Source organism: Eurosta solidaginis, unplaced genomic scaffold, assembly GCF_040869045.1.
Source record: "Eurosta solidaginis isolate ZX-2024a unplaced genomic scaffold, ASM4086904v1 ctg00001119.1, whole genome shotgun sequence".
Taxonomy (NCBI): Eukaryota; Metazoa; Arthropoda; class Insecta; order Diptera; family Tephritidae; genus Eurosta; species Eurosta solidaginis.
This window is the reverse complement of record NW_027136965.1, coordinates 310,566-336,592: the sequence shown is the minus strand read 5'-3', so window position 1 is coordinate 336,592 and position 26,027 is coordinate 310,566. Positions and strand designations below refer to the sequence as shown.

At 37.7% G+C, this 26,027-nt stretch overlaps 2 protein-coding genes across 25 annotated transcripts in view; one reads left to right on the top strand and one right to left on the bottom strand.

Moving 5' to 3' along the window:
* Positions 1-26,027, top strand: part of LOC137235971 (uncharacterized) — a 114,352-nt gene that overhangs the window by 44,246 nt on the left and 44,079 nt on the right. For 7 of the 9 annotated variants that reach the window (XM_067758687.1, XM_067758688.1, XM_067758684.1 and 4 more), the window contains one exon: positions 6,180-6,337. The exons of the other annotated variants lie outside the window; for them this stretch is intronic. In XM_067758687.1, coding sequence (XP_067614788.1) covers positions 6,180-6,337 — 158 coding nt within the window. The remainder of the gene's footprint in view (positions 1-6,179; positions 6,338-26,027) is intronic. 9 annotated transcript variants of the gene reach the window in all.
* The window catches only part of LOC137235972 (uncharacterized), a 116,929-nt gene continuing 105,669 nt past the window's right edge, over positions 14,768-26,027 (bottom strand). For 12 of the 16 annotated variants that reach the window (XR_010948169.1, XR_010948168.1, XR_010948172.1 and 9 more), the window contains one exon: positions 14,850-15,293. The gene's annotated coding sequence lies outside the window, so the exon portion shown is untranslated. Of the gene's footprint in view, positions 15,294-26,027 lie in introns of all 16 variants that reach the window. The other 4 variants (XR_010948170.1, XR_010948182.1, XR_010948171.1 and 1 more) reach the window with 4 other exon arrangements.

Here is a 26,027-nt window from a genome sequence, read left to right as displayed (position 1 = left end):
TCGGCATTCGCCAAATGTGCAAGCCTTTCGACATCTGACGCAAATTCCTGCAAAGTCTCATTGGCTTTTTGGTAGCGGTTTTGCAACTCTATTTGGTGTATCTGCTTCCTGTGTTCGCTTCCGTATCGCCTCTCCAGAGCGCTCATCAATGTTTCGTAGTTGTTCCACTCTCCCTCAGCAGCAGATCCTTTCAATGGCACGAATAGTGCAGCAACTTTATCATCAGCACTCCAGTTTTTCACTGCTGCGGTCTTCTCAAACTGAATCTTAAACACCTGGAAAGGAACAGAGCCGGCAAAAGATGGAGTTTTTACCTTCGTATTGCTTGCTGCAACAGCTGGGCGATTTAGTTGCAACTCCTGTATACGACCTCTCAAAGCATCCACCTCGGCCTCAATTTTTCCTCAAACTGCGTTATTTTCTCGTCCATGCGCGCATCGAGTTTTGATGATATACGCGCCTCTTGCGCTTCGAGTTGTACTGTTATGCGTGTCTCTTGTTCTTTCAGTTGTGCCTCCATCTTTGATGTAATCTGTGTCGACATTTCTGAAATACGCGTTTCTTGTGCTTCAATCTTCGATGTTATTTCAGATGACATTTCTGCAATACGTGTCTCCTGTGATTCCATCTTGGATGCCATACATGTCTTCTGTTCTTCCATCTTGGATGTTATACGGTTCTCCTGGGATTCTAGTTGAGATGCCATATATGTCTTCTGTTCTTCCAGTTGAGATGACATTTGCGACGACATTGATGTTACTGTCGATGTTTGTGCAGATATTGCAGCCAATATCATGTTCAAGTCTGTGCTCGATGTTTCATTTTTCTCTTCAATTTTTGTTGTTTCCTCGCCATCAAGAGGAAAGACATACTCTTCCACGTTAATTCCTTGTGCTCTCGTAGTCGTGCCTGAAGTTCGAGTTTAATGCCGCTTGTATTCAATCCACGGCTCTCCAACTCCTTCTTCAGTTGCTGGATCTTCAATTCACTGAACTTTGCCATGTCCAAGTTGTATTCAAAATATTCGGAATTTATTCAACAATTCCTCTTCTGACACCAATTGTAACGAATTTACTGCAAATCCTCTTATTTGCAACCTTCTGCTAAGTTCGAATCACTAAACTGTTGAATAAATAACTCCAATATTTAATAATGCAAAATGGCCTTTATTCAATTACTTCACAATAAATAACTTTACTATTGCCCGACAGATAGCGTGCTTAATCGAAACTGATTGCAGCGCCTCTACCGTTGGTGCCTTTTATACTCTTTGATTTCCTCGTTGCATCTTCTAGGCGCTTCCATTTCTAGAATGTACTAGTTGGTTATCTGTTATAATTATAACTACAGATGTTGTGTATAGCTATCATATGCGCGTGTGTTTGTGAGCGACACTTCCACAATTATATTGCATATCTCAGATAAGATATCTGCATGTGCTTGTGCGTTGTTTCTCCCTGCGTATACGTACATATGTGTAGTCATAATGATTGAATTATTGATGTGACTTGAATCACTGCTTAGCATCGGCTTAGAGATAATAGAATCCCTTAGCGCTGCTAATATTTGTTACAATATGGTTCTATTCTGAACCAATTTTCCTTCGAGTTATGGCTCCCGAAACATAGAAAATTGCTTAGTCATAAAAGGGGCGATGCCACGCCCATTTTTTAAAATTTGAACTTTTCCCTATTTGAAATACCATTGATATAAAGCTCTTTTTTGCAAAGATATAGCTTATTTTATTCGTCCACGGCCCTTTTAAAAATCTTTTATATAAAAGTGGGCGTGGTCCTTAACCGATTTCGTTAATTTTTCTTCAAGCATTCCTTATAGTAAAGGAAACCTTTCTGCCGAATCTTGTTACGATAGGTTTAACCGCTGAGCGGGTTGTACGCTGGGCTTGGGAACCGCCACATAAAACCATTCTCCAATGAAATATAACAACAAGCCTCGGATAAATACACTCTCTATTGATGATGACCATGGCAAACGTTTGAAAGACAATGAATTGAGGGCATGCACCTGGAACGTCCGCTCCCTGAATGGGATTGGTGCAGATGCCCGGCTGGTTGATGTCCTCGTCAAAGCAATATCTGATATCACCGCCATCCAAGAAATGCGTTGGACGAAGCAAGGAAGAAGGAAGATCAAAAATTGTGACATCTATTGGAGTGGCCATATGAATAAGCGCGGTTTCGGCGTCGGATTCGTGGTGGGAGAGAGACTGTGTCGCCAAGTGCTGGCGTTCAGGCCTGTGGCCGAGCGTCTCGCCTCTATCCGAATAAAAGCAAAATTTTTTAATATATCATTCATCTGCGCCCATGCGCCGACAGAGGAGAAAGACGATGAGGTGAAAGACACTTTTTATCGAACAATTAGAACCCACATACGAGCGCTGCGTCCGTCATGATATAAAAGCCTTTCTTGGCGACTTTAACGCCAGGGTGGGCAAAGAAGGTGGCCCTAAAGTCGGAAAGTTCAGCCTTCACAATTAAACTTATCCTAATGGACTGAGGCTGATTGACTTTGCCGGTGCTCGAAACATGGTCATATCCAGCACGAGGTTCATGCATAAAAAGATACATCAAGCAAGAAATAATCGCAATCAGATCGATCACGTTGTGATAGACGGACGGCATGCCTCCAGTGTTTTAGATGTGCGCATTATCCGAGGACCTAACATCGACTCGGACCATTATCTCGTTGCAGTCAAAATACGCACCCGCCTCAAGGCGACTAAAACCAAGGAACAAAAAACACAAGGAAAGCTAGACGTCGAAAAGCTTCAATCACAACAGACTGCCAATGATTTCGCAACTCGACTCTCACACCTGCTCTCTGAGAGCGCAACTCATCCTGAAGGAATACAGGAGCAGTGGGAGCATATCTCTAAAGCACTTCGTACTGCCGCCGAGGAAAAAATTGGTTCCCGGCCACGAAAAAACAACTGGTACGATGAAGAATGCCGCGTTGCAACCGAAAGAAAAGACGCTGCCTACAGGGCTACGTTAAAAGCGAGCGCAACACGAGGGGTGTGCGAACGCTATCGTGAGTTGAAAAGGAAAGCGAGACGCCTTTTCAGGAAGAAAAAAGCAGAAGCAGAAAGGCGTGGGTGCGAGGAGCTTGAGCTGCTAGCCACCAGGAATAACGCCCGAAAATTTTACCAAAAAATAAGGCGACAGACGGAAGGTTTTAAGACCGGGGCAAACTCCTGTAGGAACGAAGACGGAAGCCTTATAACTGATGTCCAAAGAGTGCTTAGATTATGGAGGGACTACTTCTCTGCTCTCCTAAATGGAGGCAGCAATTCACCGCGCAGAGATGAAGAACCCGATCCCGCAATCGATGATGACGGAATATATATCCCTCCGCCCGATTATGACGAAGTTAAAATAGCAATAACCAGATTGAAAACAACAAGGCCGTGGGCGCTGATGGATTGCCTTCGGAGCTATTCAAGTACGGTGGCGAGGAGTTGGTAAGGCGCATGCAGCAGCTTCTTAGCAAAATATGGGCGGACGAGTGAACGCCCGACGGTTGGAATCTAAGTGTTCTTTGCCCAGTCCACAAGAAGGGGGATACTGCAAAATCCACCAACTATCGTGGAATCAGCCTTCTTAATATCGCATATAAGGTCCTTTCAAGTGTATTGTGCGAAAGATTGAAGCCCACCGTGAACCGGCTGATTGGACCTTATCAGTGCGGCTTCAGACCTGCTAAATCTACCATCGACCAGATTTTCACAATGCGCCAAATCTTGGAAAAAACCCGTGAAAAGAGAATCGACACACATCACCTCTTCGTCGACTTTAAAGCGGCCTTCGACAGCACGAAAAGGAGCTGCCTATATGCCGCTATGTCTGAATTTGATTTCCCCGCAAAACTTATACGGCTGTGCAAAATGACGTTGAGCAACACCATCAGCTCAGTCAGAATTGGGAAGGACCTCTCCGAGCCGTTCGAAACTAAACGAGGTTTCAGACAGGGTGACCCACTATCGTGCGAATTCTTTAATTTGATGCTGGAGAAAATTATACTAGCTGCAAACTTAACCGCACTGGAACAATATACTATAAAAGCGTGCAATTACTGGCATATGCTGATGACATTGATATCATCGGCCTAAACACCCGCGCTGTTAGTTCTGCTTACTCCAAACTGGAAAAAGAAGCGGTAAAGATGGGTTTGATGGTGAATGAGGACAAAACGAAGTACCTGCTGTCATCGAGCAAAGAGTCAGCGCATACGCGTCTTGGCAACCACGCTGCTGTTGGCAGCCATAATTTCGAAATAGTAAAAGACTTCGTTTATTTGGGAACCAGCATCAACACTAGCAACAACATCAGCACTGAAATCCATCGAAGAATCAATCTTGCTAATAAATGCTACTTTGGACTAGGTAGGCAATTGAAAAGTAAAGTCCTCCCTCGGCGAACGAAAATCATACTCTACAAGTCACTTATCGTACCCGCCCTGCTATATGGGACAGAAGCATGGACCATGACAACAGCAGATGAAGCGTCTTTGGGAGTGTTCGAGAGAAAAGTTCTTCGAAAGATTTATGAACCTCTACGCGTTGGCGATGGCGAGTACCGAAGAAGATTTAATGATGAGCTGTACGAGCTATATGCCGACATCAACATAGTCCAGCGAATTAAAACGCAGCGGCTGCGCTGGCTAGGCCATGTTATGCGAATGAAAGATGATGCTCCGGCCAAGAAAGTGTTTCTATCGGAACCCGCCTATGGAAGCAGAGGTAGAGGGCGGCCCCCACTCCGTTGGAAGGACCAGGTGGAAAACGATTTAAACTCCCTCGGTGTGACCAATTGGCGCCGGTTGGCGGAGAGAAGGAGCGACTGGCGCGCCTTGTTGGACGGCCATAACCGTTTAGATGGTTAAGCGCCAATTAAGTAAGTAAGTAAGGTTTAACCATTTTTGATTTATGATTAATAATATTTGCAAAATTTATTTTATCACAAGTGGGCGGTGCCACGCCCATTTCAAAAATTGTTTTTAAATATTTATCAAGAGTCTCAATATCAGTCCACACGTCAAATTTCAACATTCTAGGTGTATTATTTACTAAGTAATCAGGTTTTTGTGTTTTCCAAAATGTTATATATATAAAAAAGGTTGTGGTCGTCACCTGATTTCGCTCATTTTCAATACCAATCTATTCTAGGTCCAGATAAGCTCGTGACCAAATTTGGTGAAGAGATCTCAATATTTACTCAAGTTATTGTGTTAACGGACGGATTTTCGATACTAATGATTTTGATATATGGAAGTCTATATCTATCTCGATTCCTTTATACCTGTACAACCAACCGTTATCCAATCAAAGTTGTAAGACCCTGTGTGCAAGTACAGCTGGGTATACAAAAGGAAGTAAAAAAAAAACCCTTATAATTAAACGCACATTTCTATAGCTTAACGTATAAATTAAAACCTATATATTAGCTAAAATGGCAACACTGCTGCCCAAGTATAAAGACTGGTTCAAAAAGTTCTGCAAGGTAAAAAATACTCATAAATTGCTAACAGTTCCTTTGCTTGTACATTTGTTTTTATTAGCATGGAAATACATATTAATATCAATGACACAAATTTTATTAATTTATTCGTTGCTGACCGAAAGATCGAACTTTGGAAGCCCGACTTCTTTTTTGTACAACATATTTGTCCACTTTTAGCGATACTGTTCACTTACATATTTGTTTTTACTTCTGAAAGTGTTTTGTTAGTTTCTCTATTTTCAAAAGCGCATTCATAAATAACTTTCTAAATCAGAGCCTTTCTGCCAAACTTTTCCATCTGGATAGGTTTTTCCGAATCAGTGATATCCTCTCCAAACTGCAAGGTGTAGAACTGGGTACTTGGTAACGTTTTCAAGTACATTTTCAAATACGTTTCGCCGTCAATAATCACACATAAACTTATAGGGAGCTCTAATTTTTTATCAGTATTTAGTGCCGTTAATAGTGTGACCTTGTTCTCGTATAATCAGTACACTCTTCGATGTCATATTTTGCATAACATTTTTTTCACTCTCCACATTTCGACATTTATGAAATTTTAAATAATTACCCTTTGAGGCAGATCTGCTTCAATTGCTAATTTATTTCGGATTTTAATTTAAATTTAAATTAATAAAAATGTAAATGTATAATCAACAGGTATCGGCTAGATTCTGTGAAGGAGGTCATTATTGTTCTTTGCCAAGAGAATGTTGTACACAAGGATGCTGTCCGCCATACCAGAGTGGGCCTCGACAACTTCCGCCCCCATCAGAACATGTCTTGAATTTATTTTTCATCAGCCACTGGTTTTTTTGGTAAGATATATTTGTTGATCGAGATTTTTGTATAAGGAATGTACGTATTTTCAATTCCGTGATTTTAAAATATGCGCTTGCAATTTCGAGACCGGGTTATTTTGCTGTTCATTGTTTTTCAAGAGCTTAGCTTAAAAAGTTAAAAGTTTTTTTAGAAACTCCTCCCCTTTGTCGCTCTACCTAATTGGCCAAAAAGGTAAATTTACACAGATCGAAGCAAAATGCCGGCATTGTGAATACGAAGGTCAGTATTCTCCCTAGCGTATGTGGAAAGGCTCAACTGTTACTGAATTTAAATTTTCTGGAGAAGAAGACACATCTTAAAATCTTTAGACAATGATGAAACAAAAATACAAGTGAAGGAAAATGTTCTGGCATTTCCTTTGCTCAACTTTGTTTAATTTAAACACAACCATAAAATATTTTTACAGTGTTTGCCCTTACCACGAAATTACATTACATTTGAAAATAAAAGAAAATCTAAAAATTTTCTTAAAACTAATAAATGAGTCTTAGCTTAGAGAGTTAGGTACAGTGAATAATTTATACTGAGATCGGCGAAAATTAGACAGGTGAAAATGACAAAGAATAGGTGAAATGGTTAAGTAAAGTTACGATAGTTTGAAGAAGTAGGTGAGGAAGTATCTGATAAGGAAAGGATCAGGGGGTGTTCAGTAGCATTTCGTAAAAAATCGCATCAATTGTTGTTGAAATCGCAAAGTTCCTTTTTTACCTTTTATTTTTTGGCGGCAAGGTGTTCTAACAGCGGATAGAAAACACAAAGTACTGATGCTCGGTAAATAAGCAGCTAAATTCAACCGGGACTAAGTTAAGTGAGCGGGAGCATTTAGAGAACTTAAGTTAACAGAGATTTACTTAAGCTGATAGAGATATCGAGAGAACTTAAGTTGATAGAGATATCGTGGCTTCTGAGTTGTAATAATATTTTTGTTTCGTGGATGGAGGAAATGCTTTATGCACTGACCGGGATATTTAAACCTCGCTGCGAGACTCTCCGCTAAACCTAACCTCCTACAGCCCGCGCAAATTCCCGTACCTGGGACCGCGTTAAGCATTACTTCCGGTACGGGTGCGCGCTACGTGAGCACTATGGCTACTCTCACGCTAATGGGCTAGGCATCCGTCTTCTCGTTTACTGATAAGTTTATGCCTCACATACGTGCTGACCGTCTCTTCGGCAGGACTTGTTATTGATGACACTGCTTCTTCTACCCTTCTTCGCTGATCGGGGAAGTGCCCACATTCGAAGAAGGTGTGGCGTACATCGTTTATTTTCCCACAGTACAGGCAGCTCGGGATATCAACCTTGCCCATTCTGTGTAGGAATTTGCGGAAGTAAACGTGTCCCGTTAGAAACTGGATCAGGTAAAAATCTACCTCTCCGTGTGGTCGCTTCAACCATGGATTCAGGTCAGGGATTAGTTCCTAGTAAACTTTACTACGATGCTGTTGGTCCACTGTTCTTGCCAGCGTCGAATCGATTATTTTCGCGACTGTATGGCAACAGCTGCTCTACTCGCTTGCGATCCGTTGTCGTATATTGCTGTTCTTTCCTCAGTGAGAAGAGATATCGGTATGGTTCCCACAACGACCAGGACAGCTTCAGCCGAGACCGTGCGGTAGGCCGAAGCTATTCGCAGCGCCCCTCTGCGTTGGATCGAGGCGATGGCGACTCGATTTATCCGGTATTTCATTGCTTTCGCCAAATTTCTGCACCGTATAAGAGTATAGAATCCGAGGCTGATGAAAACAGCTTCCTTGTGCATGGCTTTGGACCACCTGTGTTTGCATTAATCTACTCAAATTCGCTATAGTGCGCGCAGCTCTCGTATGCGATCCGAGAAGGTGAGTTTGCTGTCTAGCCTCACTCCCAGATAGTTCGTTGAAGTGAGTATTTCTATTGGCGGGTCCCCAATCGTCATATTCCTGGTAGTGGGAATCCACTTCCTCGCAAAACGCTTCCCAGCACGTAAGCTTACTTTGTTTAATGGCAGCACTAAAAGCTTTCTTTGCTCCTTTGTACGCTACCGACTTTTCTATAGTCTCAGGCCTGCTGCGCGCGCGGGTTGCTAGCATCCTGCGGCATATGTTCCACCAGTATACTTGCTTTTTACCCCTCCACATTCCATCTTCATATTCCTGGTAGTGGGAATCCGTCTCTTTGTGATGTTGTTTTAGCGATAAGGACACTTCCCGAAGGCCTTGTGGAGTGTTATCGGTGTTGATGGTCCTTTGCCGGATGCAGATCCGGTACGTTCCGGTACCAAGCCCGGCCATCTCGGAACGATTTGTTATGACCACATGCGACCTTCTAAGCCATCCCGCCCTCCCACTCCCTAGATCCATGAGGAGTTCTGGGTCGCCAGAGCCGCGATGCTTTGAGTGCCTCCAATATTGTGTTCACCCAGTCTGGCCTTTTTACTTCCACACGGCGTGCTTTGAAAGCTGGCTTACACAGAAGCCATGCTGTTTCCTGAATCAAAGCATGTGATACCGTTCCTGCGAATGTTGGTTTTGGATTCACATATGTAGCTCGTTTCGTTTCGACATCCCATATTCCATTTATAACGCTTTGAATTTTGACCCTCACGGTGTATTCCACTGGTGCGTCTGCATTTGCGAGATGAGCCAATCTTTCAACATCCAAGGCAAACTCCTGCAAAGTCGCATTCGCTTTTTGGTAACGGTTTTGCAACTTAATTTGGTATATCAATTTTCTATGCTCGCTTCCATAACGTATCTCGATAGCGGCCATCAATGCTTCATAACTGTTCCGTTCGTACTCTGGAATAGTCTGTAAGATTTCAGCTGCAGGCCGTTTCAATGCCACGAACAGTGCAGCAACTTTATCTTCCGCATTCCAGTTGTTCACTGCTGACGTCTTCTCAAATTGTAGCTTAAATATTAGGAAAGGAAAAGAGCCGTGAAAAGATAGAGTTTTTACCTTCGGACTGCTTGCTGAAACAGCTGGTCGATTTAGTGGCAGCTCCTGTATACGCCCTTTTAAAGCGTCTACCTCGGCCTCGATTTTTTTCTCAAACTACATTATTTTTTCGTCCATACGGGCTTCCAGTTGTGCAGAGATTTGTGATGATACCTGTGCTGAAATTTGTCCCGACATTTCGGATATACGTGCCTCCTGTGCTTCAATCCTGGGTGCTATTTCCGAAAAACGTGCCTCGTGGGATTCCATCTTGGATGCTAAACCTGTCTCTTATGATTCCATCTTGGATGTTAAACGTGTCTCCTGCGATTCCAGTTGTGATGTCATATGTGTCTTTTGTTCCTCAAGTTGCGATGACACTGTCGATGTTTGTGCAGATATTGCAGCCAATATCATGTTCAAGTCTACGCTCGTAACTGTCTGCGATATTTCATTTTTATACTCAGTTGAGCAGAGCTCACAGAGTATATTAAGTTTGATTGGATAACGGTTGGTTGTACAGATATAAAGGAATCGAGATAGATATAGACTTCCATATATCAAAATCATCAGGATCGAAAAAAAATTTGATTGAGCCATGTCCGTCCGTTCGTTAACACGATATCATGAGTAAATTTTGAGGTATCTTGATGAAATTTGGTATGTAGGTTTCTGAGTACTCATCTCAGATCGCTATTTAAAATGAACGATATCAGACTATAACCACGCCCACTTTTTCGATATCGAAAATTTCGAAAAACCGAAAAAGTGCGATAATTCATTACCAAAGACAGATAAAGCGATGAAACTTGGTAGGTGGGTTGAACTTATGACGCAGAATAGAAAGTTAGTAAAATTTTGGACAATGGGCGTGGCACCGCCCACTTTTAAAAGAAGGTAATTTAAAATTTTGCAAGCTGTAATTTGGCAGTCGTTGAAGATATCATGATTAAATTTGGCAGGAACGTTACTCCTATTACTATATATACGCCTAATAAAAATTAGCAAAATCGGTGAAGGACCACACCCACTTTTAAAAAAGTTTTTTTTAAAGTAAAATTTTAACAAAAAATTTAATATCTTTACAGTATATAAGCAAATTATGTCACCATTCAATTCCAGTAATGATATGGTGCAACAAAATACAAAAATAAAAGAAAATTACAAAATGGGCGTGGCTCGGGCCTTTTCCATTTAATTTGTCTAGGATACTTTTAATGTCATAAGTCGAACAAAAATTTACCAATCATTTTAAAATTTGGTAGGGGCATATATTTGATGACGTTAACTGTTTTCTGTGAAAATGGGCGAAATCGGTTGAAGCCACGCCCAGTTTTTATACACAGTCGTCCGTCTGTCCTTCCGCTCGGCCGTTAACACGATAACTTGAGCAAAAATCAACATATCTTTACTGAACTTAGTTCACGTACTTACCTGAACTCACTTTATCTTGGTATAAAAAATGAACGAAATCCGACTATGACCACGCCCACTTTTTCGATATCGAAAATTACGAAAAATGAAAAAAATGCCATAATTCTATACCAAATACGAATAAAGGGATATGGTAATTGGATTGGTTTATTGACGTGAAATAAAACTTTAGAAAAAACTTTGTAAAATGGTTGTGACACCTACCATATTAAGTAGAAGAAAATGAAAAAGTTTTGCAGGGCGAAATCAAAAGCCCTTGGAATCTTGGAAGGAATACTGTTCGTGGTATTACATATATAAATAAATTAGCGGTACCCGACAGATGAAGTTCTGGATCACGCTGGTCCACATTTTGGTCGATATCTCGAAAACGCCTTCACATATACAACTAAGGGCCACTCCCTTTTAAAACCCTCATTAATACCTATAATTTGATACCAATATCGTACAAACACATTCTGGAGTCACCCCTGGTCCACCTTTATGGCGATATCTCGAAACGGCTTCCACCTATAGAACTAAGGCCCACGCCCTTTTAAAATACTCATTAACACCTTTCATTTGATACCCATATCTTACAAACATATTCTAGAGTCACCCCTGGTCTACCTTTATGGCGATATCTCTAAAAGGCTACCACGTATACAACTACCACCACTCCCTTTTAAAACCCTCATTAATACCTTTAATTTTATACCCATATCGTACAAACACATTCTAGAGTAACCCCTGGTCCACCTTTATGGCGATATTTCGCAACGGCTTCCACCTATAGAACTAAGGCCCACTCCCTTTTAAAATACTCATTAACACCTTTCGTTTGATACCCATATTGTACAAACGCATTCTAGAGTCGCCCCTGGTCCACCTTTATGGCGATATCTCTGAAAAGGCGACCACCTATACAACTACCACCACTCCCTTTTAAAACCCTCATTAATACCTTTAATTTTAAACCCATATCGTACAAACACATTCTAGAGTCACCCCTGGTCCACCTTTATGGCGATATTTCGCAACGGCTTCCACCTATAGAACAAAGGCCCACTCCCTTTTAAAATATCCATTAACACCTTTCGTTTGATACCCATATTGTACAAACGCATTCTAGAATCACCCCTGGTCCACCTTTATGGCGATATCTCGAAAAGGCGACCACCTATACAACTACCACCACTCCCTTTTAAAACCCTCATTAATACCTTTAATTTTATACCCATATCGTACAAACAAATTCTAGGGTCACCCCTGGTCCACCTTTATGGCGATGTTTTGCAACGGCTTCCACCTATAGAACTAAGGCCCACTCTCTTTTAAAATACTCATTAACACCGTTCGTTTGATACCCATATTGTACAAACGCATTCTAGAATCACCCCTGGTCCACCTTTATGGCGATATCTCGAAAAGGCGACCACCTATACAACTACCACCACTCCCTTTAAAACACTCATTAATACCTTTAATTGTATACCCATATCGTACAAACACATTCCAGAGTCACCCCTGGTCCACCTTTATGGCGATATTTCGAAACGGCTTCCACCTATAGAACTAAGGCCCACTTCCTTTTAAAATACTCATTAACACCGTTCGTTTGATACCCATATTGTACAAACGCATTCTAGAATCACCCCTGGTCCACCTTTATGGCGATATCTCGAAAAGGCGACCACCTATACAACTACCACCACTCCCTTTTAAAACCCTCATTAATACCTTTAATTTTATACCCATATCGTACAAACATATTCTAGAGTCACCCCTGGTCCACCTTTATGGCGATATTTCGCAACGGCTTCCACCTATAGAACTAAGGCCCACTCCCTTTAAAATACTCAGTAACACCTTTCTTTTGATACCCATATTGTACAAACACATTCTGGAGTCACCCCTGGTCCACCTTTATGGCGATATCTCGAAAAAGGACCACCTAAAGAACGAAGACCGACTCCCTTTTAAAAATACTCATTAACACCTTTCATTTGATACCCATATCGTACAAACAAAGTCTAAGTTGCGATACCTCGAGAAGGCGTCCACCTATAGAACTAAGTCCCACCCCTTTTTAAAATACTCATTAACACCTTTCGTTTGATACCCATATTGTACAAACGCATTCTAGAATCACCCCTGGTCCACCTTTATGGCGATATCTCGAAAAGGCGACCACCTATACAACTACCACCACTCCATTTTAAAACCCTCATTAATACCTTTAATTTTATACCCATATCGTACAAACACATTCTAGAGTCACCCCTGGTCCACCTTTATGGCGATATCTCTGAAAAGGCGACCACCTATACAACTACCACCACTCCCTTTTAAAACCCTCATTAATACCTTTAATTTGATACGCATATCGTACAAACAAATTTCAGGGTCACCCCTGGTCCACCTTTATGGCGATATCTCGAAACGGCGTCCAGCTATGGAACTAAGGATCACTCCCTTTAAAATACTCAGTAACACCTTTCTTCTGATACCCATATTGTACAAACAAATTCTAGGGTCACCCCTGGTCCACCTTTATGGCGATATCTCGAAATGGCGTCCACCTATGGAACTAAGGATTACTCTCTTTTAAAATACTCATTAACACCTTTCATTTGATACCCATATCGTGCAAAAAAATTCTAGAGTCAACCCTGATCCACCTTTATGGCTATATCCCTAAATGGCGTCCACCTATAGAACTATGGCCCACTCCCTCATAAAATACTCTTTAGTGCCTTTCATTTGATAGACATGTCATACAAACACATTCCAGGGTTTCCCTCGGTTCATTTTCCTACATGGTTATTTTCCCTTATGTTGTCACCATATCTCTCAACTGAGTATGTAATGTTCGGTTACACCCGAACTTAACCTTCCTTACTTGTTTTCTTCCATTTTTGTTGTTGCCTCTTCTTATTATACACCTTCTGCTCTGTCGAATAAATAACTTCAATATTCAATAATGCAAAATGGTATTTATTAGACTACTTTCACAATAACACTTCTGCTTCTCAACAGATAGCGTGCTTAAATCAAACTGATTACTGATTCTCAACTTTACTTCCTTTTATACTCTGCGATTTCCTCGTTCGCATACTTTTAGTCGTTTCTAGAATTTAACTTAGTAACCAGCTATAAAATTACCAGCTATAACTACAGATGCACGTTATAGCTTCTCATATGCGCGTGTATATGTGAGTGATAGTTGCACAAATGACTGCCTACTTTTGTGAGCATCTCAGATAAGATATATGCATGTGTTTGTGCGCTTCTCTCCGATGCGTGTACGTACATATGTGTAGACATAATGATTGATTCATGACTGCTTGCTCTATTGTTGTTGTGGCTTTATTTACTTAGTATCAGATTAGTGATGTGAGTATCAGTTAGTGTCATTAATATTCGCCACAATATTTTTAGGGTCTTAAGACCTTTATTGTTTTATTACTAATTTAATTATTGGTCGTAAGACCTTACTTACTTACTCACTATTTACAACTTGACCTTAAAATGGTAAATTAGTTCTTAATATAACTTAGTTTTACATGTGCCAGCATTATTTCGGTCGTCGCGTGGCGGACGTTGTTCCCAATGCAATTCCGGATGTCGTTCGCAATATTTGTGTTTTTGTTGATACGTCCTGTTAACTCCAAAATTATTATCAAGTATTTTGGGCCATCGACTTGCGTATTGCTGACTAGGCTCCTTACATTAGCGTCAGCTTGAATGTTGACTTAGTTGGTGCTAACTCTTCCACCCCAAAAACGAACGTCCTCGTTTGTTAAGGTAGGGATTTCGGATGCTACAGTTTCCTTGTTATCGTTTACCTGGATGGTTACTTTGTAGCTTGATAGCTCTACTGGTTACTTTGTCTTCCTAGGCAGATTATTATCATGATTGTTAGAGAAAAATTTGTGATTATAGCTGCCTTGTGTTTTGTGCGCAATGAATTTATGCGATTTGTTTTATTTATGTGTAGTTCTTTCATCATTTTTAAATTTAGGATTTCCTTTTCTTGCTTTGATGGGACATTTGACTGGATAATTGCAGGTAGTGGTTTGCAGGTTGGTAGTTCGTTAAAAGAATATATCTGTCTATTTTGATTTTCAGAGCTTTAAGGCCCTTAATGAAAGACAAAACTAATTTTTTTCTTGTTCTCCTACGCGTTTCGATGTTTTATACATCTTCTTCAGGGAGCCTGGTTTATTTAACATAAAACATAAAACAAAAATGACAATTATTAATATTTTCACAACAAACAACACTCATCAATATTTCCCTTACATTAACTTGTATAATTACACACATTAAAATATCATTTACTTGTAATTTGAACAATAACAATAATAAACAGCACAACATTCTGCATATTTAAAAAGTTCCACTGCGTCCATTGCCTCGTACCCTGTGATTGATTGCAGTCGCGTAGGCGCAGTTTATGTGATCCACATCTTCTTTGAAATTCATCGTTTTGTTTACTTTTTGTTGTATGCGTAGCCCTTCTAGTGTTAATCTCGTTTTCTCTCTTCTCTCAATAATTTTCGTGTTTTCAAAATCTGCTGTGTGGCCTGTGCTAATCTAGCAACGAAAATAAACACATATAAAAACAAAATACCCAACAATCGAAAAGAGAAATTTATTTTAAAAATATTTGAAAACACCAGAAACTTTGTTAAAAAACATAAAGATTCAATAATCGTTACCATGGCGGAACGATAAAAGGTGGCAGCATGGTTACATACCTACAAACATAAATACAATTTCCATGTACTTTGTTTTTGTAAATTCGATGGACAAATGTCAAAATCGTACTGCGCTGGAAGTTGATGTATCAAATCAAATAAAAAAATGTATAATCAGCTGTCCCATGCTGCCACCTTGTATCGTTCCGCCATGATCGTTACAAACGCAGACAAAGAAACAAAACCGTAATGATGGACAAAATGGATTATGAACAAAAAATGGAACAATTACTCAGTGACAAAAACACATACAAAACAATAAGAAATGATCCCACGCAACAGTTGTTAAGGAAAAACAATAATATAATAAACAACATCTACAAACAGAAAAATATTAATATTAAAATTAAACAAGTAAGAACGGGACTGTCTTCGGCTGTGCCGAAGACTTCATACCTTTCATGAATGGCGCTGAACAATAATCTTATCCCGTTCGTAATCTCCGAATAATCGGATGTATAAGATAAGAAATATATAGTGAACAGATCTGCACACCTTAACGATTTTTAAGATAAATATAAAATAAAAAACAGGTAGGTACTTTGTGTGAGGATGCAAAGTTTCTGGTTTTTTGTGGTCTGCGTGTAAAAACTATGACTACGAATCACGTATTTCAACAATATATGACGTAAACGTAACTATTTGATGAAATTTGATGAATTTTGAAGCTTCTAGCCGTAAAAAGGGGGCAAAAATTAGAGTTTATATGGGGTATATAATATATATACCACCGATCTCTATGATTTTTTCAGACAACAATATATGCTATATACGTAAGCATATGGTGAAATTTGAAGCTTCTAGCTGTTAAAACGTGGCAGAAATTGCGCAAAGTTTCTTATCTGAACAATCGGTTGTATGAGATATATACTATATATACAACCGATCTCTATGATTTTTTTAGACAACAATATATGCTATATACGTAAGTATTTGGTGAAATTTGAGGCTTCTAGCTGTTAAAATGGGGTAGAAATTGCGAAAAGTTTCTTATCTGAACAATCGGTTGTATGAGATATATACTATATATACCATCGATCTCAATGATTTTTTCAGACAACAATATATGCTATACACGTAAGCATTTTGTGAAATTTGAAGCTTCTAGCTGTTAAAATGGGGAAGAAATTGCGCAAATTTTCTTATCTAAACAATCGGTTGTATGGGATATATACTATATATACCACCGGTATCTATGATTTTCTCAGACAACAATATATGCTATACACGTAAGCATTTAGTGAAATTTGAACATATCTAAACGATTTTTAAGATAAATATAAAATAAAAAATAGGTAGGTAATCAGTGTGAGGATGCAAAGCTTCACGTTTTTTGTGGTCTGCATGTAAAAACTATGACTACGAATCACGTATTTCAAAAATATATGACGTAAACGTAACTATTTGATGAAATTTGATGAATTTTGAAGCTTCTAGCCGTAAAAAAGGGGCAAAAATGACAGTTTGTATGAAGTGTATAATATATATACCACCGATCTCTATAATTTTTTCAGACAACAATATATGCTATATCCGTAAGCATTTTGTGAAATTTGAAGCTTCTAGCTGTTAAAACGGGGCAGAAATTGCGCAAAGTTTCTTATCTGAACAATCGGTTGTATGAGATATATACTATATATACCACCGATTTCTATGATTTTTTCAGACAACAATATATGCTATATACGTAAGCATTTGGTGAAATTTGAAGCTTCTAGCTGTTAAAATGGGGTAGAAATTGCGAAAAGTTTCTTATCTGAACAATCGGTTGTATGAGATATATACTATATATACAACCGATCTCTATGATTTTTTCAGACAACAATATATGCTATATACGTAAGCAATCGGTGAAATTTGAAGCTTATAGCTGTTAAAATGGGGTAGAAATTGCGAAAAGTTTCTTATCTGAACAATCGTTTGTATGAGATATATACTATATATACAACCGATATCTATGATTTTTTCAGACAACAATATATGCTATATACGTAAGTATTCGGTGAAATTTGAAGCTTCTAGCTGTTAAAATGGGGCTAAAATTTGCCAAAAATATATATATATATACTATATATACCACCATATATATACTATATATACCACCGATCTTTATGATTTTTTCAGACAACAATATATGCTATATACCTAAGCATTCGTTGAAATTTGAAGCCTCTAGCTCTTAAAATGGGGCAGTAATTACAAAAATTTCCTTATCTGAACAATCGGTTGTGGGGGATATATACTATATATACAACCGATCTCATCAATTTTTTCAGGCAACAATATGTGCAATATACGAAAGTATATGGTGAAGTTTGAAGCTTCAATCTGTTAAATTGGGTAAGATATTACAAAAATCCTCTTTTTCTGAAAAATCGGTTGTATGGAGGATATATGCTATAGTGGTCCGATCCGGTCGGTTCCGACAAATGTCTAATCGGACACCCAAATACACCCGCTCACTAAATTTTATCAAGATATCTCAAAAATTGAGGGACTAGTTTGCATACAAACAGACAGACGGACAGACGGACAGACGGACATGGCTAAATCAACTCAGCTCTTCAACCTGATTATTTCGGTATACTTAATGGTGGGTCTATCTATTTTCCTTTAAAGACTTACAATTTTCGGTTTCGTGACGAAATTAATATACCATTTCATTTTCATGAAAGGTATAAAAATAGGTAGGTAATCAGTGTGAGGATGCAAAGCTTCACGTTTTTTGTGGTCTGCATGTAAAAACTATGACTACGAATCACGTATTTCAAAAATATATGACGTAAACGTAACTATTTGATGAAATTTGATGAATTTTGAAGCTTCTAGCCGTAAAAAAGGGGCAAAAATGACAGTTTGTATGAAGTGTATAATATATATACCACCGATCTCTATAATTTTTTCAGACAACAATATATGCTATATCCGTAAGCATTTTGTGAAATTTGAAGCTTCTAGCTGTTAAAACGGGGCAGAAATTGCGCAAAGTTTCTTATCTGAACAATCGGTTGTATGAGATATATACTATATATACCACCGATCTCTATGATTTTTTCAGACAACAATATATGCTATATACGTAAGCATTTGGTGAAATTTGAAGCTTCTAGCTGTTAAAATGGGGTAGAAATTGCGAAAAGTTTCTTATCTGAACAATCGGTTGTATGAGATATATACTATATATACAACCGATCTCTATGATTTTTTCAGACAACAATATATGCTATATACGTAAGCAATCGGTGAAATTTGAAGCTTATAGCTGTTAAAATGGGGTAGAAATTGCGAAAAGTTTCTTATCTGAACAATCGGTTGTATGAGATATATACTATATATACAACCGATCTCTATGATTTTTTCAGACAACAATATATGCTATATACGTAAGTATTCGGTGAAATTTGAAGCTTCTAGCTGTTAAAATGGGGCTAAAATTTGCCAAAAATATATATATATATACTATATATACCACCATATATATACTATATATACCACCGATCTTTATGATTTTTTCAGACAACAATATATGCTATATACCTAAGCATTCGTTGAAATTTGAAGCCTCTAGCTCTTAAAATGGGGCAGTAATTACGAAAAGTTCCTTATCTGAACAATCGGTTGTGGGGGATATATACTATATATACAACCGATCTCATCAATTTTTTCAGGCAACAATATGTGCAATATACGAAAGTATATGGTGAAGTTTGAAGCTTCAATCTGTTAAATTGGGTAAGATATTACAAAAATCCTCTTTTTCTGTAAAATCGGTTGTATGGAGGATATATGCTATAGTGGTCCGATCCGGTCGGTTCCGTCAAATGTCTAATCGGACACCCAAATACACCCGCTCACCAAATTTTATCAAGATATCTCAAAAATTGAGGGACTAGTTTGCATACAAACAGACAGACGGACAGACGGACATGGCTAAATCAACTCAGCTCTTCAACCTGATTATTTCGGTATACTTAATGGTGGGTCTATCTATTTTCCTTTAAGGACTTACAATTTTCGGTTTCGTGACGAAATTAATATACCATTTCATTTTCATGAAAGGTATAAAAATAGGTAGGTAATCAGTGTGAGGATGCAAAGCTTCACGTTTTTTGTGGTCTGCATGTAAAAACTATGACTACGAATCACGTATTTCAAAAATATATGACGTAAACGTAACTATTTGATGAAATTTGATGAATTTTGAAGCTTCTAGCCGTAAAAAAGGGGCAAAAATGACAGTTTGTATGAAGTGTATAATATATATACCACCGATCTCTATAATTTTTTCAGACAACAATATATGCTATATCCGTAAGCATTTTGTGAAATTTGAAGCTTCTAGCTGTTAAAACGGGGCAGAAATTGCGCAAAGTTTCTTATCTGAACAATCGGTTGTATGAGATATATACTATATATACCACCGATCTCTATGATTTTTTCAGACAACAATATATGCTATATACGTAAGCATTTGGTGAAATTTGAAGCTTCTAGCTGTTAAAATGGGGTAGAAATTGCGAAAAGTTTCTTATCTGAACAATCGGTTGTATGAGATATATACTATATATACAACCGATCTCTATGATTTTTTCAGACAACAATATAAGCTATATACGTAAGCAATCGGTGAAATTTGAAGCTTATAGCTGTTAAAATGGGGTAGAAATTGCAAAAAGTTTCTTATCTGAACAATCGGTTGTATGAGATATATACTATATATACAACCGATCTCTATGATTTTTTCAGATAGCAATATATGCTATATACGTAAGTATTCGGTGAAATTTGAAGCTTCTAGCTGTTAAAATGGGGCTAAAATTTGCCAAAAATATATATATATATATACTATATATATATACTATATATACCACCATATATATACTATATATACCACCGATCTTTATGATTTTTTCAGACAACAATATATGCTATATACCTAAGCATTCGTTGAAATTTGAAGCCTCTAACTCTTAAAATGGGGCAGTAATTACGAAAAGTTCCTTATCTGAACAATCGGTTGTGGGGGATATATACTATATATGCAACCGATCTCATCAATTTTTTCAGGCAACAATATGTGCAATATACGAAAGTATATGGTGAAGTTTGAAGCTTCAATCTGTTAAATTGGGTAAGATATTACAAAAATCCTCTTTTTCTGAAAAAGCGGTTGTATGGAGGATATATGCTATAGTGGTCCGATCCGGTCGGTTCCGACAAATGTCTAATCGGACACCCAAATACATCCGCTCACCAAATTTTATCAAGATATCTCAAAAATTGAGGGACTAGTTTGCATACAAACAGACAGACGGACAGACGGACAGACGGACATGGCTAAATCAACTCAGCTCTTCAACCTGATTATTTCGGTATACTTAATGGTGGGTCTATCTATTTTCCTTTAAGGACTTACAATTTTCGGTTTCGTGACGAAATTAATATACCATTTCATTTTCATGAAAGGTATAAAAATAGGTAGGTAATCTGTGTGAGGATGCAAAGCTTCACGTTTTTTGTGGTCTGCATGTAAAAACTATGACTACGAATCACGTATTTCAAAAATATATGACGTAAACGTAACTATTTGATGAAATTTGATGAATTTTGAAGCTTCTAGCCATAAAAAAGGGGCAAAAATGATAGTTTATATGAAGTATATAACATATACACCACCGATCTCTATGATTTTTTCAGACAACAATATATGCTATATATGTAAGCATATGGTGAAATTTGAAGCATCTAGCTGTTAAAAAGGGGCAGAAATTGCGCAAAGTTTCTTAACTGAACAATCGGTTGTATGAGATATATACTATATATACCATCGATCTCAATGATTTTTTCAGACAACAATATAATCTATACACGTAAGCATTTGGTGAAAGTTGAAGCTTCTAGCTGTTAAAACGGGGAAGAAATTGCGCAAAGTTTCTTATCTGAACAATCGGTTGTATGGGATATATACTATATATACCACCGGTATCTATGATTTTCTCAGACAACAATATATGCTATACACGTAAGCATTTAGTGAAATTTGAACATATCTAAACGATTTTTAAGATAAATATAAAATAAAAAATAGGTAGGTAATCAGTGTGAGGATGCAAAGCTTCACGTTTTTTGTGGTCTGCATGTAAAAACTATGACTACGAATCACGTATTTCAAAAATATATGACGTAAACGTAACTATTTGATGAAATTTGATGAATTTTGAAGCTTCTAGCCGTAAAAAAGGGGCAAAAATGACAGTTTGTTTGAAGTGTATAATATATATATCACCGATCTCTATAATTTTTTCAGACAACAATATATGCTATATCCGTAAGCATTTTGTGAAATTTGAAGCTTCTAGCTGTTAAAACGGGGCAGAAATTGCGCAAAGTTTCTTATCTGAATAATCGGTTGTATGAGATATATACTATATATACCACCGATCTCTATGATTTTTTCAGACAACAATATATGCTATATACGTAAGCATTTGGTGAAATTTGAAGCTTCTAGCTGTTAAAATGGGGTAGAAATTGCGAAAAGTTTCTTATCTGAACAATCGGTTGTATGAGATATATACTATATATACAACCGATCTCTATGATTTTTTCAGACAAAAATATATTCTATATACGTAAGCAATCGGTGAAATTTGAAGCTTATAGCTGTTAAAATGGGGTAGAAATTGTGAAAAGTTTCTTATCTGAACAATCGGTTGTATGAGATATATACTATATATACAACCGATCTCTATGATTTTTTCAGACAACAATATATGCTATATACGTAAGTATTCGGTGAAATTTGAAGCTTCTAGCTGTTAAAATGGGGCTAAAATTTGCCAAAAATATATATATATATACTATATATATATACTATATATACCACCATATATATACTATATATACCACCGATCTTTATGATTTTTTCAGACAACAATATATGCTATATACCTAAGCATTCGTTGAAATTTGAAGCCTCTAGCTCTTAAAATGGGGCAGTAATTACGAAAAGTTCCTTATCTGAACAATCGGTTGTGGGGGATATATACTATATATACAACCGATCTCATAAATTTTTTCAGGCAACAATATGTGCAATATACGAAAATATATGGTGAAGTTTGAAGCTTCAATCTGTTAAATTGGGTAAGATATTACAAAAATCCTCTTTTTCTGGAAAATCGGTTGTATGGAGGATATATGCTATAGTGGTCCGATTCGGTCGGTTCCGACAAATGTCTAATCGGACACCCAAATACACCCGCTCACGAAATTTTATCAAGATATCTCAAAAATTGAGGGACTAGTTTGCATACAAACAGACAGACGGACAGACGGACATGGCTAAATCAACTCAGCTCTTCAACCTGATTATTTCGGTATACTTAATGGTGGGTCTATCTATTTTCCTTTAAGGACCTACAATTTTCGGTTTCGTGACGAAATTAATATACCATTTCATTTTCATGAAAGGTATAAAATTAGGTAGGTAATCAGTGTGAGGATGCAAAGCTTCACGTTTTTTGTGGTCTGCATGTAAAAACTATGACTACGAATCACGTATTTCAAAAATATATGACGTAAACGTAACTGTTTGATGAAATTTGATGAATTTTGAAGCTTCTAGCCGTAAAAAAGGGGCAAAAATGACAGTTTGTATGAAGTGTATAATATATATACCACCGATCTCTATAATTTTTTCAGACAACAATATATGCTATATCCGTAAGCATTTTGTGAAATTTGAAGCTTCTAGCTGTTAAAACGGAGCAGAAATTGCGAAAAGTTTCTTATCTGAACAATCGGTTGTATAAGATATATACTATATATACAACCGATCTCTATGATTTTTACAGACAACAATATATGCTATATACGTAAGTATTCGGTGAAATTTGAAGCTTCTAGCTGTTAAAATGGGGCTAAAATTTGCCAAAAATATATATATATATACTATATATATATACTATATATATATACTATATATATATACTATATATACCACCATATATATACTATATATACCACCGATCTTTATGATTTTTTCAGACAACAATATATGCTATATACCTAAGCATTCGTTGAAATTTGAAGCCTCTAGCTCTTAAAATGGGGCAGTAATTACGAAAAGTTCCTTATCTGAACAATCGGTTGTGGGGGATATATACTATATATACAACCGATCTCATCGATTTTTTCAGGCAACAATATGTGCAATATACGAAAGTATATGGTGAAGTTTGAAGCTTCAATCTGTTAAATTCGGTAAGATATTACAAAAATCCTCTTTGTCTGAAAAATCGGTTGTATGGAGGATATATGCTATAGTGGTCCGATCCGGTCGGTTCCGACAAATGTCTAATCGGACACCCAAATACACCCGCTCACGCACACGTGCTCCGCCTACCACACCGTATGCCCTGGGTTCAAACCCCGGGCAAAGCAACATCAAAATTTTAGAAATAAGATTTTTCAATTAGAAGAAAATTTTTCTAAGCGGAGTCGCCCCTCGGTAGTGTTTGGCAAGCGCTCCGGGTGTATTATTGCCATGAAAAGCTCTCAGTGAAAACTCATCTGCCTTTCAGATGCCGTTCGGAGTCGGCATAAAGCATGTAGGTCCCGTCCGGCCAATTTGTAGGGAAAATCAAGAGGAGCACGACGCAAATTGGAAGAGAAGCTCGGCCTTAAATCTCTTCGGAGGTTATCGCGCCTTACATTTATTTATTTTTATCTCAAAAATTGAGGGACTAGTTTGCATACAAACAGACAGACGGACAGACGGACAGGCGGACAGACGGACATGGCTAAATCAACTCAGCTCTTCAACCGGATTATTTCGGAATACTTAATGGTGGGTCTATCTATTTTCCTTTAAGGACTTACAATTTTCGGTTTCGTGACTGAGAAAATTAATATACCATTTCATTTTCATGAAAGGTATAAAAACAGCTCACTTGTACAGCGGCCACTGCACCAAGACTATATGGACCTCCAAAGATCCATAAAGAGAACAGCCCTCTGAGACCAATATCATCTTCTGTAGGTGTGCCATGCTATAAACTCTCTAGACACATAGGACTAATAATGAAAAATATAATTAGTGATACCCTAAACATAAGTAATTCTCTACAACTAAAGAACAACCTTAGAGATGTTACGGTGGAGGATGACGAAATGCTAATATCGTTTGATGTAATATCCCTTTTTACCAACATTCCGGTACAATTGGCTATTCGCACAATTGTGAGACAATGGGCAACGTTAAAAGATCACACGACGTTAACGTTGTGCTCCTAGTTGTACTCTTATGCGAGTCTCTTGTTCTTTTAGTTGAGTTGCCATATATGTCTTTTGTTCTTTCAGCTGTGATGAAATTTGTGTTTCCTGTGCTTCAATCTTGGCTGTTATACGGTTCTCCTGCGATTCCATTTGGGACGACATTTCTGAAATGCGTGCCTCTTGTGCTTCCATCTTAGATGTTATGCGTGTCTCCTGTGATTCCAGTTCAGATGCCACTGTCGATGTTTGAGCAGATATTGCAGCCAAAATCATGCTGAAGTCTGTGTTCGGAACTGTTGCGATGTTTCGGGTTTCTCTTAAATTTTTGTTGTTGTCTCGTCGCCATCGTCTTCCACGTTAATTCCTTCTGCTTCCATTGCCTCTCGTAGTCGTGCCTGTTGTATTCAATCCACGGCTCTCCAACTCCTTCTTCAGTTGCTGGATCTTCAATTCACTCCAGTTTGCCATATCCTTGTTGTATTCGAAATCTTCGGAATTTATTCAACAATTCCCCTTCTGACACCAATTGTAACGAATTTAGGGAAACTCCACCTATTTTACACCTTCTACTAACGTTTGTATCGCTAAATTGTTGAATAAATAACTCCAATATTCAATAATGCAAAATGGTCTTTATTAGACTACCTTGAAAGTACTTCACAATAACACTTATACTTCGCAACCAATAGCGTGCTTAAATCAAACTGATTCCAGATAACTCAGCTACCGCTGCTTTTATACTCTGTGCCCAAATGTCTAGACGTTTCTTCTGCTAGAATTTTCTACTTGGTTACCAGCTATACGCCACCAGCTATAAACTACAGATTACATTTTTTGATTTAAATGATTTTAACTTCAACATTTTTTTGTATGATAAGTTTTTTACCAAGGGTGACCAAACGGAAAAAAGTGACTAGCCTGGGCTAGAAATAAACAATAAGTTTATAGTCTCTTATTTTACCAAAAGAGTCAGTTTGCTTTTTTTCATTTTAGGGGTTTTTTAATTCGACATTTTAATTTAATTTTTTTTCCATAAATGGGATAACAAAAGAGATATTGTCTGTGCTAATTTACAGAATTTAAGGGGGTTTTCCAATTAAAAAGGTTTTAAGGTTCGATTCGAGCTCAAGGCCAGAACAATAATTTTTTTCTAATGATAATTATTGTTATTTTTAAGTTTTTCTAAATTTGAAAAATTGTATTTTTTTTTGGAATAGTAAGTAGCTCGAATCGAACCTTGAATCATTTATCAATAGGCCGATAAAAACAAAAACAATTGTTAAAAAGGTTT